We start from the raw sequence: 16,635 nt of genomic DNA on the forward strand, positions 1-16,635 counted from the left end.
AATGCCGGAGTTTTTCCCTTTAAATACAGGTTTTATGAAAATGAGTTGGTTTACAAGCATCCCTCTGACATTTACAACCTCCCTCCCTCCCTTCCCCCTCCCTCCCTCCTAACTCATGGATTTAGACATATTTGCGTTTCACTTCCTTGCAGTCATTATCCTTATTGGGCTCAAATTGGTCAGTCAGAGCCTTTTCGGGTTTTAGATCCTCTTTCAGGTCCTTTTGATCCTAGTAGTCTTTGCTAACTTTTTGATGTCTAATACGGCAAGATTTTCCCAGGCCCAGACCTGGAAACTTCTTGAGGAAACTCTGGTCCCTCTCAGTGGGGCACTGGGGTAAGGTGATTTTTACTTTGATCAGATTTCCTCTCAAACCATGATCAATCGTTTTTCTTGACCGATTGTCATTGAAGGCACTTCAGATGATATGTTACTGGTAAAGTCATGTCCGCTGCACATAGTATGAAGCTTATCCTTTTATTTTTCATGGTAGTGGTTGCATTTTATGGTTGGGATATGTTCTTGAAGATGCTGGATAATTCAAAACGTACTATATCCAACACTCATCCTGACGAAGGGTCAGCTGAAGTGGCTGTCAACATGTAGCAAGACAATCACTTTGGTTTATGACTCACATAGCTCACTAGCTTTGTTAGGATTCTTGGTGGATAATTTTATTTGGAATTCACAGTTGAAGTTTTGCATGTAAAATTTGACTTTAGTATTTTTGTCACAATTTCAAATACATATAATTCAAATGTGCGCAAATCATGTCTGCACTGTACATAGCTTAGAGGTGTGTAACTTACAGATTAATGTGTATGTTAAAAAGAAGAGGGACTGAACTTCAGCTGTGTTTTTATAAGGCAGTATTTCCCAAAGTGTATTAGGTTTGAAAGGGTCCTGTGGTCAAATGTTTGGGAAAATACCAGGACACCATGACTCCCAGTAGGAATCATGTTGTGGTTTGCGAAGTAAAGGCTCTGAGAAGACCTCTAGCAAAGAAGTGTTTGATCTTGTATTTCTTCTATTTCATGTAACACCATTAACTGCTAATGGGATGTCTGGTGTTCTGTAAAATAACACTTTTGGAAACACTGTCGCTTTCTCCTTAAACTCATATGTGTGTGCTAGTAACCTGTAGATTTCTACAACAAATGTTAATTTCTGAGAAATGTTAAATTCAGTGCAACCTGGGACAGACCAGTTCCATCTGGATTTAGTTGGTTATGTGACTTTCTGTAAAGTCATCAATTTAATGTTGCATCTCATTGCTTTATGGAAGATAGGAAACCTCAGAGTACCAAATCTGAAGCTTTTATAATAGTACAAAATATATAGCAAATTTTTGTTTTTGCCTATTTATTACAACAGTTAAGGATGAAACCTTTTATAGCTGCATAAAAACACATAAAATACGTCATTTGTAACACTTCATTCACGTGGTAATAAGCCCATATTGATGATTATATCTTGCCATTTCCAGTTCAGTATAGTTTACAGATGAAGTTGATAAAACTGCTTAAAAATCATAGTATCTTTGACATACTGGTTTCTTTCTATGTTTTGAAGATAAAGTTACTTAATACTCCCTTTCTCTACTTACACTTCAGTTTAGTATGAATCTTGTGTGTTTGGAAATTAGGGCACTATTAGATAGTGTAATGCCTAGCAGTAGCTCGTCAGTTTACATTAGATAAATTGATAAAATGCTATGTGATGCTGGATCCTGACTTAAACAGGTTGATTAAAGATGACACCTCTTTATTTAAGGAAAATACACTTTGAAATTTGCAAGATTAATAAAAATGTTCATGAAAACTATTGGTAGTGAATATTTTAAAAAATACAGAGTACAAAACTTGTCTAGTTTATAGCTGTGGTTGTAGTTTAGTGAATTCCTTGAGATCTTTAACCCTTTATTCTTCCTTCAGGTTATGAATTAGCATGTTGTTAAGAATTATGTTAAGCAAAATTCGGTTTTGGGTTTTAACTAAGTCGCTGGTCACGATTTAAGGTTTAATACGGGACTTTGAATGGTATATTTTCTTTTGTAGTCAGCCTTATTGTGTGTTTGGACCAACAGAGAAGGCCGTTTTCAGTTAGTGGTCCCTTACACATTTGCTTTAAAGAGCAGAATTTATGATCTTCAGTAGTCAGCCGAGAAATATTTGGTTAGTATTTAAAGCCAGATGCATACCACAATAGCTTTCAGAGTTGGTGATGCTTTTTCCTCAAAAATGGTATGGACAGTAGGTCTTAAGCTTGCGATGTTATTTTTTAGTGTGTCTTGTGTTAACCATCCCCACCCCACCCTATCATCCCTGCCCCATCTCCAAACAATTGTAGGCAGGCACTTAATTTAAGTATATTACGTAAACGTATCCCACCTGTGAAAGATTTTGATTTTTTAAAATGTGCTCTTGGTTCTTGGGCATTTACCCATTTCTAACAATAGTGGTAAAAGAGTATGTTGTTATTTTATTGATTTCTTTATGCTTTTTAGGATATTGATACTCAACCTTGATATGGAATATATAAATCAGAAAATGACAGAAATTTTGTGGTCTTCTTGTAGGTTAAGAAAGGAGCCAGCTTTAGAAGTATGCTGGTTGAGCCCATGTTTCTGTTTTTATAGCTGAAAAAGTCTTTGTGTGTATGGCAAAATAATTCTAATTTATGAATCGTCATTATAGTGTAGGCTTCTTTTTGGGGTTTCTCTAATTTGGGTCATAGCTAGGGTGACCCGTGAGACACGGAGTCCTTTTATTTTAGAATAAAAAGAGGCACTATTAAAGATGATTCTGGACAACAGGCATCAAGACATACCATCCTGAAGCACATTGAGGTGGACAGTCCCCTGGTCCCAAGGAACAGCAGGTCTTGGTCTAGGTAGATTTCAGATTCACTGCTGGCCAGTAGGGCTTCAGGTGAGTTTCAGTGCCTGGACTGGGAGCCATTTAGCGTGTCCTCCGTTCAGCATGCTCCCTGGGCTGCTGATAGCTAGAGGCAGAGGTTGCTCAGGTGGCGGCTTGCCTGCTTGGGGTTCTCTGAATTGTTAGCCCTGTTTAGTTGTCAACTCCTGTACAGTTAGCGGTAGTGTTTTTTTTGTTATTGTTTTGTTTTTTTCTCTAAAATTGATTGTGGTTTTAATTAACTGGCTATGTTTGATGTTATAAACCTATTTATTTCCTAATGTTTAATATCTAAAAATTTTTGGTTTATTTTCAGGCTTTCACTATACTTGATGTTTTCTAAATTTCTTAAATGTACTGCGTTTTGTTTTTGTACCTGACATCTACTGATGACACATTTTCTAGAAAAAATATTGATTTGTCTGTAATTGCCTGTAACCAATAGGCTGAAGGCCTGTAAAGAACAGGAAATTTCAGGAGTCTTATGTATAATAAGGACATTTTATGATTAAATGTACTTTATTTTCTGTAGAGACAACAGATTGGGAGACTGCATTATTCGGTATGATGGAGTTCTCTTAGGTGTATACAGTTACCTGGATATAAATAAGTATTAGTTCATTCTGTTCCAAACTTTTCTCATGATATTTATTTTTGTCCATATTAAAGGAGGTTGAGATAGGAAGAGAACTGTGGAGATAATGGTACATCAGAATGTTATTTAAGTCTAAATTTGTTTATTTGTTCTGGCATGGGTGTGTGTGTGCGTGCATGCACATGTGTGTATTAGAGGGGTGCTGCTGAGTACAAGAAAGGCTTAAAATCATTATAGTTTTGAACATTAAGGGATAAAAATTTTCATTTAACTTAAAAACAGTATGCAGGTTAAGTGTTATCAAGGGTAAGAACACATGAAAGTGCTTGTTCTTCTGATGTTGGCAAGTATTAATTTAAAAAATTTAAGTGCCTTAAAGTTGGAGCTTGAAGATATCCTTTTTAGATCATGAGGTTAGCAGACATTTAATAGGTATATAATTTAATAAATTGAACATATGAAAGTTGATCATAGTTCATTTTGTTTGAGAAATGTTACGAAAAGCTAATTCAGAAACTTTTGTACTTTTTGCCTAAACATAGGTATTATTTATTAGTATTATTTCTTATGCATAGTGCATTTTTATAGAGTACAATGTGAGTGCTTTAGAGCCTAACGCTTTCTGTGTTAGTCATTCCTGATATCATGCAGGAACAAACTGAGTTTGGTGCGAATCTGAGAATATGTTTCCCCTGCCACCTCAGGGTCTAACTTCACCAGGGACTGCCACGGCTGTCACCTCCCTGAGCAGCATCAACAACAAAGTTGCAGCATCTGCCAGTTTTAACATGAAGAATGACCCCAGGGGACTCAATGTGTTCAAACAGGAGAAGCAGAAGCTTTGTTATAGGGAGCTAAGAGATTCAGGAGTTGGCTAGCGTTACTAATTAAGTTAACATTGATACTAGCATATAAGTGGTATTGTGAGTATTATATGAAGTAGATAAATTTGAAATTTTCAGCTGCCTTTCTCAAATGACGGTAGAACCACCACTTAAAAATCATGCACATAAACTTTCCTACTATGAAAAGTAAACTCAATGCTTGATAAAATCTCAACAGTGAGCAGGGCTAACGGAAGTGGGAACACTGTTCTAAAGTTTGTGTAATTTTTCCTGACACTGAGATTTTTAGGAGCACACTCTAAAAAGGGAGTTTCCTATTTTATTACTTTTTAATGTAGCCACTAGGCACCGTTGGAGCTTGAGTCAGATAGCAGGCATAGCAGTAAAGGTGTGAACTGGCAAACACTGCTCTTCGGGCAAGTACTCGTGTTTGTATATAAAAAGATAAATGAAACCACTAATCTGTGTTTTGTCATCAAATACAAATATGTCATTGTTAGGTTTTTATAATGCCCCAGAGTAGAAGAATTTGTGGGTAAAACCCTAAAGACCTTAGGTCTTAATTAAACTTATTCATGTTTTCATATGTATATGTGCATGTGTGTGTTGTGTGTATTTATTACATTCACGCAAGTAAAATGACAGCATTTTAATCAAGGTAACTGTGATTTTTGGTGTGCTGTATGATTCTCTTTACCATTTCTTACTTACTGGGAACTTCAGTTTTAAAAGGTTGCTTGTACTTTGATTTGCCAGAGTGGATTATATACACATGAAGGTTAAAAACATCTGATCCTTTATCTAAAAGTGTAGCACTTTTTTGATTTGGAGTTATTTACTTCTGGGAATCATGATCCTAGAGAAAAAGTGGCTGTTTGGAGTTTTGGAAAAAATCTTTGAGTAGCCATGTTATTCAAATACCATTTTAAAAAAAATTCGTAGGTTAAAGTCTTATTTCTGCCTCTGACAGGTGCAGGCCATAGCTCTTGGCATTAGCCTTTTGTTGTCCCTGATTCATAACAGTCACAGTCTGTAGTGCCATAGCTACCTTCTTTAAGGTCCTTTTCCTTCCCAGGGCTTCATTGCAGAAACCTGCTCTGCCTTATGTTTTACTTTTTCCCTTTTATTTCCAATCCCTAGAATCTCCTTTTTCTAAAATCTCCAGTAGGGCTTATTTGGAATTTTGGAATTGAAATTCTGATGGGTGTTGAAAGGGAATACAGAAGAAAATTCAACTCATAGAGGGAGAGGCTAAATTATATAATTAGAGTGGGGAATGTTCAAGACATTGTCTTAATTGGTATCCCTGCCCTGACCTTTTGGCTTATTTTAAGTTGCAGTGTTGAACAGAATGTTAACATGATGTTAGTATTCATTACTGAGTTTCATTACTATTCATTACTGTTCAGTTTACTAAGAGTCACAGCATGTTGAATCCCTCTAGTTTGCTTGTTTCATGGTTCTCAGAGCAAACGGTCTCCTCTTTCTGGACCAGTCTGAAGCAACTCTGAAGTATCAAGCTGTGTTCCCGGAGCCATACCTCACTAGTGGAGCTCCTGAGTGGGAGCGTAGGCTTCCAGGCACACCTGCCTGGTGTTTCCCACCAGGCTCTTCCGACTGTCACTACACCAATGATTTGGCACCTTTTTTCTTTTAATCCCCAACTAAGTTAGGTTCTATATGCTTATACTTTAAATATACACAAATAAATTAGATTTCTTTGCATCTGCTATGTATGTTGACTGGTTTGTAGGGGAATTAAACAGCATATGGTTTAACTCTTCGGTGTAACTGGTTTCGTGATTTACGTAGCTCACTTGGGAAGTGGTTTAAGCTTCATTAACTACTGTGCATCCTTGTCTAATGTTTATTCTCCAACAAATTGGTTATGACATTTCTTCTCCTTTTTGTTGTAAAAGCAATATAACATTAAGAAAAATTTCAATAAAAAAAAAATCCTCTACCACAAAACAGATATTCATTGACATGTCATTTGTAATTCCAAAGAGTTAGAAGCTGCCCATCGGATGTCTTAACAAGAGTGAAATGTTTACGTGATTTTGGTAAGGCCCAGAATGGAAGATATAATAACATCTTGCGTCATTTAAAATGATAATGAAAAGATGTGCATGTAAGTGACCAAAGCAAGATAAAAGTTTTACATGTATGCTGATTTCAGCTATGCAAATTGTGCCTGTGAGAAAACATTGGAAGCTAATGTATAACATAATAGTTGTGTTGGGACGATGAGATAATGAGGCTAATCCCCATGACCCCCCATAATTTAAAATTTTCTGGAATTTCAAGAATTTATTTAAAAATAAAAAGCCAGTTGTTGAAGAAGCCAATGATTCTTCATTTTAATTTTTTTTCTCTTTACTGTTGGCCTCATATATATCTCCTTTTAATTTTTTAGCCATCTTTCTGGTACAAGTGTAATAATTTTTCCCAATTCTTAACCGAAACCTAAAGTTTCCTCAGTTGCCATATTTTTAACCGTTGCATTCTTCTTCCAGAGGAAGGCCACATGCCACCCTCATTTTCAGAAGTTGGACTTTTACTAGGATGGAATTTGAGCACACTTGAAAAATCATTTTGAAATGACTTCCAATTACTATTAAGGAAAAGAATAGGAAAGAATATTGGTGGAACAAATAGATTGGAAATAAATTTTTGATACTAGATGGAGGTGGGATTGTTTGGGAGTAGGGGAGATGACTTTGAAGGACAAGAAAGCTAGTAAGAGAGAAGAAAGTTGGAGTAGGCTCTTCAAAAACCTTTCACAACTGTGAAGCCCCTGAAGAAAAGTGGAAGAAAACCAATGCTGACAGGTCAAATGTGTAGAGTTCTGTACATTAGAACCTTGTTATAACATGATAACTTTAATTCCACCTAGAGTAAATTTGGCAACTGGGATGCTGTAGTAGTTGTGTGGCCTATAATGGAATCTTGTTCATGGGTCTTGTGGTGTGCCATGTCGCTGGGTTTGTAAATGTCTATGTTAGCAGTTTATATCTCTTTATCTGAAAGTTAAATTTTTTTAACAAGTATGGGTTTTAATTAAAATTTAAAAGAAGACATTGCAGTGATACTTTTAAGGCACATGGTGGCATAAGTGATGAAAGCTACTGAAGCATTTTAGACCACAGACTCTAGAAATACTTAGATACTTCCAGGCCTTTGCCACTAGCTTTAAATGAATTTGGGGGTACATGGGCTTAAAAGTATCTGTGTTTTGGTGATTCCATATTAAGTCACATGAGTTAAAGCAAACAGCATTATTAAAAATTTGAAAGAATCCTTTGTGTTTGAAGTCTAACATCACAGGCTTAACTTCCCTTTTTTGCCAGTGTATGCTTGTATTCATTATCCCCCTTAAATGTTTGTATCATTCAGTTATTTATTTATTTTTTTTCTGTTAATAGATGTTCGGTTTTTTTTAAAAAATGTTTTTCCTTAAGTACTCTCCCAGTTTCATTGGATTGATGACAGTGTTGCCCTCCACCCCCAGAACCTCATTTGAATTACAGAGCACTGAAAAAGAACTTGATATTTGCGTTTTGATAGACATCAGTCATTCTGCATACATCATTGAATTACTACTGTTGACAGAAGTCCTGGGTTTAGGGGTAAATACAGAGGATTATTAGAGATGGCTCTTGCTCATCCAGCCTTGGGAGTGCTGTAGGGGAAAACGTCAAGGATAAATTACTATAATCTGTGATAAGTGCTGTGGTGCAGGTAAGTGCAGAGAGTTACGGGAGTAGAGGAGATTGTGGGCTGCTTATTTTGACTTATTTACGTGCTACATTTATTGATTTAATCTTTTTAAAATGGTTTGTTCACAGATGACCATGATGTTTAGTTTGTGTATGTGTTTTAACCTGATTAATGAAATGGAAAATTGTGAAAGCTTTTTATTTAAAGAATTTTTTTGGAAGAGAAGGATATGGAGTTGAAATTTTGTTTTAAACCTGTAAGGAAATTTGGTCAGCTTAAAAGTTCCCAATATCTTTGCAATACAGAATGATATGGAACCTAGCAAAGCTGTTCCACTGAATGCATCTAAACAAGATGGACCCATGCCAAAACCACATAGTGTTTCACTCAATGATACTGAAACGAGAAAACTAATGGAAGAGTGTAAAAGACTGCAGGGAGAAATGATGAAACTATCAGAAGAAAATCGACACCTGAGAGTAAGTCCTACTTTTTGAAAATGAGTTGACTTGAATGGATGTATTGGATATTTGAATACTAATATCCTTTTGGATTAATCAATTTTTAAATATATCCTTGGTCAGTTCTTTCTCCTTTTCCCCAACTTGATTATGTCCTGACCTGTCTCCCCACCCCCACCCTCTTTAAAAAATCTTCCTGTGGCTTTTCACTGCTGTCGAGTGACCCTTGTTAGACTTGGTGGTTACCTGTGTCTGGCCGGGCACTCGGCTTGTCCCCATTGTTCCCATTCTGGGCCTGGGGACTGAGGCGCCAGGGTCTCTGCTGCCCCACCTGGTAGCCAATGGTCATTTGTCTTTATCAAGCACCTGAAATAGGGATAGTCTGGTTTGAGGTGTGCTGGAGGTGTAAAATACACACTGAGTTTGAAGACTTAGTTTTAAAAAGAATGCAAAATTCCTTTTTTATACAGTTTCATATTGAAATAATATTTTGGATATATTGGACTAAATAAAATATATTCTTAAGAATTTTACTAGTATCTTTTTACCTTTTTAAAGTGGCTGTTAGAAACTTTAAAGTTTACATATGTGGCTCACGTATTTCTGTTGGTCACGCTGGGCTAGAGCATCCTTGATGTAGCCTCTGTTTTGTCACCCCTCTTTCCCTTTAGGTTAAGCTATTCCCTCTGATTGCAGTGCCCCTGAAATTCTATCCCTACCCACCAGCGCATGCACACAACCACACACATCTTTTGGTACTCAGTTCTTTTCAGCAGAGCCTTTTCTGGAAGCTTCTCCCCCCTAAAAGGAAAGAAAAGTAGCTTTGGACTGTTGTCTCCTTGGTAACATATTACCGTTCCTTTGTTGGAGGTTTTTCTCTCTCCAGTGGGCAGTAATTTCCTCTGGCAAGAAGTGTTTCATTAATCTTTACTTTCATAGCACATGGCCTCTAATGGTCACCCAAATATTTGAATGAATAAATGTTTGGACTGGAGAATGGGGACTAATTTGAATATATGTTGAATTTATTAATGATTTGTCTTTGATAAGTAATTGCCTGTTAAGCAATTAATTTGTGTCAAGATCTGAAGAAAATGCTTTAAATTGCTTTTTGGGCTTTCATCTTCTTTGCTGAAATATATTTTGCAGCTAATCTTTATATTTCATAATATCCCCTGCAAGGGTCTTCTTACCCCCAGCCAGCACCTGTTTGGATAGTGGAAAGAATATTTCCATTTCATACCCACACCCACACCTCATGGATTTTCCGGGATGCTGCTCTGTTACTTTTACTTAATCTGCCATGACTTCCATGGTTCTGTTCTTTGGTGAAAGATGTGCTTAGGATGCTTAGTAGCTTTATTCAAAAGGCCACAGGGTGTCTCCTGGCAGGGAAGCGAGGGATGGAGAAGATGGAAATGGCATAGGTGTTACAGGGCTGGAAAATAGGAAAAATAAACAGGGAGCTGGAGGACTTGCTTCCTAATCTCTCTACCCTTTGTATGCTGATGTTCTAATTAAGATTTCATTTGGAAAAGTTTTCTGCTATTGAAAAAAACAAAACCAAAGAACTTCGAAGACCACAGGCTTATAGAAATAATTTCAGGTTCTTTAACATTTCATACATAAGGCCCAACATAATGTGTTGCCAGATTAACTTTCTCACTTACGTCTGCTCACTAACCTTTTTAAAATTCTTCTAGCCCTGTGATTCTTAATCTAGACTGTGTGCATCTGAATCACCTCATGAGCTTTTGAAAAATACAGTTGACCAGGCCCTCCCCAGACCTAATGAATCAGAATCACTGGGAGTAGGACCTAAACATTTTATGTGGGGTTTTTTTTTTTTCCCATTTTTAGTTTTGATACCCTATATATTATATACCAAATATACTGTTTTAACCATTTTTAAGTGCACAATTCAGTAGCATTAATTACATTCACAAAGTTGTGGTACCATCATCGCCATCCATTACCAAAACTGTTTCCATCACCCAAAACAGAAACTCTGCCCCCATTAAGCAATAACTATTTTTCCTTCATGTGGCCCCTGGTAACTGATAATCTATTTTCTGTCTCTGAGAATTTGCGTATTTTAGATATTTCATATAAGTGGAATCATATGATGTTGTCCTTTTTGTGTCTGGCTTACGTCATTCAGTATTTTCAAGATTCATCCATCTTGTAGCATGTATCAGAACTTCATTCCTTTTTATGGTTGAATAATACTCCATTGTATGGATTTACCACATTTTCTCAGTTCATTTGTTGATGGACACTTGGGCTATTTCCACTTAGGCTATTGTGAATAAGGCTGCTCTCAACATTGCTGGACAGAAATACCTGTTCAGGTCCCTGCTTTCAGTTCTTTTGGGTATATGCCTAGGAGTGAAATTGCCATGTCATATGGTAATTCTTTGTTTAACTTTTTTGACGAACTGCCAAACTGTTTTCCACAGCGGCTGCACCATTTTGCATTCTTAATCATTTATGTTTTTTAAAAAGTTCTCCACGTGTTTATGATGTGTACATGGGGTTGAGAACCATTAGTCCCTTTACACATGACTGATTAACATAAGACAATAAAAATTTGCCAAATCAACCAGAAAATCCAACAGTGCAAATGAAACAGTCCGTGAGATGTGTTCTTTTTGTCAGTGTTTATTTATAAGCACACTAGAATAATCAGGGTGAGAAGATAAAAATTAGCTCAGACTGGAGAAGTAAAAATTGGCCCTGCCATTCATCAGGCTGGGGTAACAGACCAGATAAAGCAAAGTTAACAGTTACCAGTGTTTTTCCCAAGGTCACACTGCTGCTGGTGAAGTGGCATAACAACTTCTTACTTTGAAACCTTGTCTCTTTAGATCATAAACTGTTAGAAACTTTGCTGTGTGAAACTCTTGTCAGTGAAGCAGCCCACTCTTGCCTGGGGGACCTCATGTGAAAGAAGCCACCTCAATTCCCAGGCCAGGTGCAGAGCTTCACATAAGGGGTTTCTAGACACAATGTTCCACATCTGTCTTAATATGTAGTTTCCAGAGGAATAGGATGGTGGATCTGCTTTGTAGGCCGGACCCTTTATGCACGGTCCTTTGCTTTGAGCCTGTAAAATACTACTTTCTTTAAATTTCCCCCTTAATCTCCTCCCTCTCCAAACCCTATAATCACCCTGTCTCTTCCATTGGTCAGATAACCGACTTATCCTTCTGCTGCCTGGGTTCCCTAATTGCAAACCTGTCTGCCAGACTACAGATTTATTCCTGGTCCTCTTTGGCTGATTGGGCTTGGACAGATATGACTGATGTAAAACACTGTGCACCACTTTGGAAATAAGTGTATGCACAGAACTCTTCTTTAATTATATTAATTTAGTAGGATTTTTCATTTTATGCAATAGAGCCAGATCTGAATTTTTGGTTTTTGGAGTATACTTCTCAGCTTTAGTTTTTTTTTTTATTCCACTTTATTGAAGTGTAAATTTACATAGTATACTATGTAAGTACACAATTTAGTGAGTGTTAGTAAATATTCAGAGTTGTGCAGCACCACTACAATCCAGGTTTAGGACACTCCCATCACCCCAGAAAATTTCCTTTTGCCACTAGCAGTAATCCCTGCTCCTGTCCCCAGCTCTAGCCAACCGGTCATCTGCTTTCTTTCAGCTCCAGTTTTGACCAAAGATTCGGTAGTCTTGGAAAATGGATATTTGTGTTTAAAGCCTCTTTGTTCTGCATTTTTTTCCTAGGATGAAGGCTTAAGGCTCAGAAAGGTAGCACATTCGGATAAACCTGGATCAACCTCAACTGCATCCTTCAGAGATAATGTCACCAGTCCTCTTCCTTCACTTCTCGTTGTAATTGCAGCCATTTTCATTGGATTCTTTCTAGGGAAATTCATCTTGTAGAGTGAAGCATGCAGAGTGCTATTTCTTTTTTTTTTTTTTTTTTTTTTTTTCCCTCTTGACCAGAAAAAGATTTGTTTACCTACCATTTCATTGGTAGAATGGCCCACAGTGACCATTTTTTTTGTGTGTACAGCATCATATAGGCTTTGCCTTTAATGATCTCTTACTGTTAGAAAACACAATAAAACAAACTGTTCGGCTACTGGGCAGATTGTTTATTCCCAGATCACCAATAGCAGATGTCAGTTGCACATTCAGTCCTTTATGAAATTCATAAATAAAAAAATTGTTCTTTCTTTGTGGTTTTAATAAGAGTTCAAGAATTGTTCAGAGTCTTGTAAATGTTATTTTAATAATCCCTTTAAATTTTGTCTGTTGCTGTTACCTCTTGAAATATGATTTATTTAGATTGCTAATCCCACTCATTCAGGAAATGCCAAGAGGTATTCTGTGGGGAAATGGTGCCTCTTACATTGTAAATTTTCTCCTTTACCTTTGCTAATATCATGGCAGAATTTTTCTTATCCCCTGTGAGGCAAATGTTGACTGAGTTTTTCATCCTTACAATCCTGTCCCATGGTATTTAACATTAAAAAAAAAATAAAACTGTTAACAGATTCTTGCTCGATAACTTGTTTGTGTCTGTCGTGTCACTAGATGGGTGTCAGGGAATCCACTGTGTCGTGATTTGAAATTTATAACACATCTTCTCTCACACTGAAACCCCTTTGGGAATTACAGTATTTGTACTAAAGTTCTCTTCCTGTTCAGAAAGGAACTGGTAACATTTCAAACTTCTTTTGGTATTTTGGAGGAGCATAATCAGTTTATCCTCAAAAGAATATGAAATACGCGAATGCCACGGGAATAAAAGTGTTGTAATTTTTGTCAGTTAATGTGCATGCCGTGTGACCATCATGCATTTAAGTCACTCCATTCTTACCAGGTTCTTTTAGTATATTCTTAAGGAAGACTAATTCCCCTTTGTTTATATCTTTAGTCAGCCCTAATAATTATTATTAATAAAAATAGTTAAAACTAGGTGTTTTTCTTGCCCAGTGATACTCAAAATAAATTTCCATTATGGAAATTTGGTATTACTGCACAAGCCTTGTGACTTTTCTGTGTGAAAAATGGCTTTATCCTTTGCAAATCTACCTGTTAACCATGTGAAACACATTTTCGGTATAAATGTGCATTGCAGGATCTGATTCTTCACTGCATTTTGTCTCATGCCTTCATTTATTTCATTTGCATTAGGATAGGACATTTTGGAACCAGAGAATGTTCAGTGTTTTGGCTGGGTACAACCTAATATAAGTGAGTTTTGAGTATTGAAAAAAGGTGTTGGTTTTGTAACATGAACTTCCACCTGCAAGTGGGAGTTGCTTTCGGACTCGATTTGGTGCAGTGAAGTATGCCAGGTCCAGTGAAGTATGCCAGGTCCAGATCTGTACATAGTTGATAAGAGTGAAAGGTTCGCAAGTGTTCCGGTTGCCTTTGAGTTTTCAAGTGCATTTAAAATTTGTCAGGTCAAATGATTGTGTCATTGTGCTGTATGGCATCTTTTTATAAAATCTGTTGCCTGTGTCCAAAAATTATTAACAACAAACACATTCACTTAGCATGTCCCTGCAGGCACCGTTTTCATTGTCGTGTGTTTTACTCTCACTGTAAGAGTCCCTTCCCTGTTTGATAACTGGAAAAGCTTGCTAGAAGTAGGTCTTGCATTTTTGTCCCATGTAAATGCAGAGTCAGTAATTCCTTGGCTTAAAGTTCTATTTAATCAACGTTATTGGTGATAAATATCAAACTTGAAGTTTCATAACTGTCTTTTTAAATCCTGTTTTATGGGAATGACCCTTAGAATTCATTTTTTTCAGTCCCTTTGTTTTATAGTTGAGGAATCTGAGGCCTTATGAGGATTAGGAAAACTTGCCTAGAGTCTCACAGGCAGAATTGGAACTGGAAATCTTCTCTCTCACATCCAGCTCAGAGTCTTTTCTGGCAGCTTTGTAGAAAAAATTGGTCTTATTTTGACAAATGACTGATACCGGGAACATAAGATGGTATGTGAACTTTCCTATCATGAAAGAAGGCTACTGTTTATTTAATAGTCTGGTGTATATGTTTGGTTTTAGTGTTTAAGCTAGAAATGGTCCTCATGCTGGTAATTTTATCGATGTGAAATAGTGTATTTTTAGATAGGTGTTTTGCAAAATGCATTATGCAGTTGTTGGCTCTGAGATGGGTTGTAGTCTGGGTATCTGCAATATAGAAGTGTGAATGGGCTTAATTGCTTCACATGTCAGGAGATGCTCTGATCAGGAGAGTCATAATTTCTCTTTAATTGCTGTATTAAATGTGATCACAATATTTTACTACCAGCACTTGCTTTCAGAGTTCAACCATATTAATTGACTGACAATGTATAGATTGTCTTCATTTCTTACATATTTAGAGATTTTTGCTTTGCCTGCCTGCTTACTTGTGTATATAAGCATGAGGGTTGTATACTGTTGATAATACTAAAATTACAGTCAAGAAACTAAGGCCTTAAGTTCTTACGTGATGCTCAGTGCACTACCTTCTTTCATCTTTTCTAGAACTAATGTACCTTAACTTTGCCATTCTTGTATTTACAAGAAACAAATTTAAGAATTTTATTTTGGGTGTGTGGTATGTTAATTTATTTTTTTCTTTTAAAGAGGTGACACTTTTAAAAAAATGTATCAAATTCAGAAATTCTGGTCAAAGAAAAACGCATTCTTAATTTCTCTTTCAAGCATCTTAGTTCAGAAGTGCTTCTGAAGTTGTTATATTGTATGGGAATCACTTTTGGATTATAATCTTTCAAAATAAACCACTTTAAAAGCAAGTTTTATTAAGAAGGAAAAAAAAAGAAAACAGTTCTTATAGAGTATATCCCCAAATTGTGATCTTCTGTCCCTTTAGAAACATTCAAATAATAGTTTTCCTAGAGCTCTGCACATTCCTATTCAGTGATTTTGGTGTGTGCATAGATTTTTTAAACATTGCCCTTTATGAGGGTTGGGGAACAATCAGTGCTTTACCGTATGGAAAAACAAGGTAAAAGATCTTTTATTTTCTAGCTTTCAAGGGAAATTAAACTACTGCGTGAATAAATAAACTGTTTAAAAATGTGGTGAAGCTTCATTTTCCTTTCCAAAAAATACTTGCTTCATGACCTAGAGATTAAGTACTTTTTAGTAGGAAATGAGGATGGCTGATGTGTCAGTCCCACACTTGATGGCGTGCTGTTGGTGGAAGCCACACTTCTGGGTAAGTTGTGGGCATGACCTGCTTGTTTGGGGGTTGGTGCAAAGGAATTTGAACGTACATTGTCCTGAAAGAAAAAGGAAATTTTGTTCCCCTTCCCACATTTCTGATGATAGAAATACTTGTGTATGAAAATAAATAGTGAGAAATAATGGTTAGGTCTGCTATCCAGCAGCAGCAATAGCTGTGAACATTTAGATTTGTTTCCTTTTAATATTAATTAATGCTCTTTAAGCATTGTCATAAATTACATACAGCTTTGTGTCCTATTTTTTTTAACCTAATATAGTAATTTTTTTATGGTTTATTGAAAATCAAGTATAATTTAAATGGCTGCAAAAATATTTTATTTTTGCAGTCACTTAAGGTTATGAGCATTTTATTTATAATGTCCAGCTTGATTCCCTGGGCCACCAGGTAATTCCCTTTTTAGTTATTTCTGGTTACCTTCCTATTGTCACATTTGTTTTGCCCTAAAATGCAGTTTGTTAACACCATCTTGGAAGAAGTTACAGGAACTATTAAGATAACGATCAGTTTTGTTTGTTTTCAATGATAGCAGGACATTGACTTATCTGGGGAGCTTAAAAATTACAAAAATACTGAGGCTGAACAGTACCCCAAAGATACTGGCTTGATTGGTCTGGCATGGCGTTTACCTGCCATGGTGATTTTTTAACCTTCAGCCAGAACAACTGCTTTATAGGCTTGTAAATGCCGAAGCCAGATACAAAATAGGTCTCAGGAAGATCTAAGTCGTATACAGGGAAACTGCATTTTCAGAATTCGTTGATTCGTCTTAAGAAAGTTGCAGAGTCCCCTTTGGGTATTGCCTAGTGCGGAGGCTGCCTGTGTTACATTGAGGACTGCTAGTACACCAGTAAGGAAAGGC

The 16,635-nt window shown here is 36.5% G+C and overlaps 1 protein-coding gene across 2 annotated transcripts in view; it reads left to right on the top strand.

Annotated features, from left to right (window-relative positions):
- The window catches only part of VAPA (VAMP associated protein A), a 63,688-nt gene extending 50,614 nt beyond the window's left edge, over window positions 1-13,074 (top strand). Inside the window, exons 5-7 of one of the 2 annotated variants that reach the window (XM_037805515.1) lie at window positions 4,215-4,353; window positions 8,358-8,554; window positions 12,285-13,074. In XM_037805515.1, the coding sequence (XP_037661443.1) occupies window positions 4,215-4,353; window positions 8,358-8,554; window positions 12,285-12,443 (495 nt within the window). In that variant the 3' untranslated portion in view covers window positions 12,444-13,074. The remainder of the gene's footprint in view (window positions 1-4,214; window positions 4,354-8,357; window positions 8,555-12,284) is intronic. The other variant, XM_037805514.1, reaches the window with a different exon arrangement.
- Window positions 13,075-16,635: the final 3,561 nt, after the last annotated feature.

The sequence above is a fragment of the Choloepus didactylus genome, chromosome 16 (assembly GCF_015220235.1).
Source record: "Choloepus didactylus isolate mChoDid1 chromosome 16, mChoDid1.pri, whole genome shotgun sequence".
Classification (NCBI taxonomy): domain Eukaryota; kingdom Metazoa; phylum Chordata; class Mammalia; order Pilosa; family Megalonychidae; genus Choloepus; species Choloepus didactylus.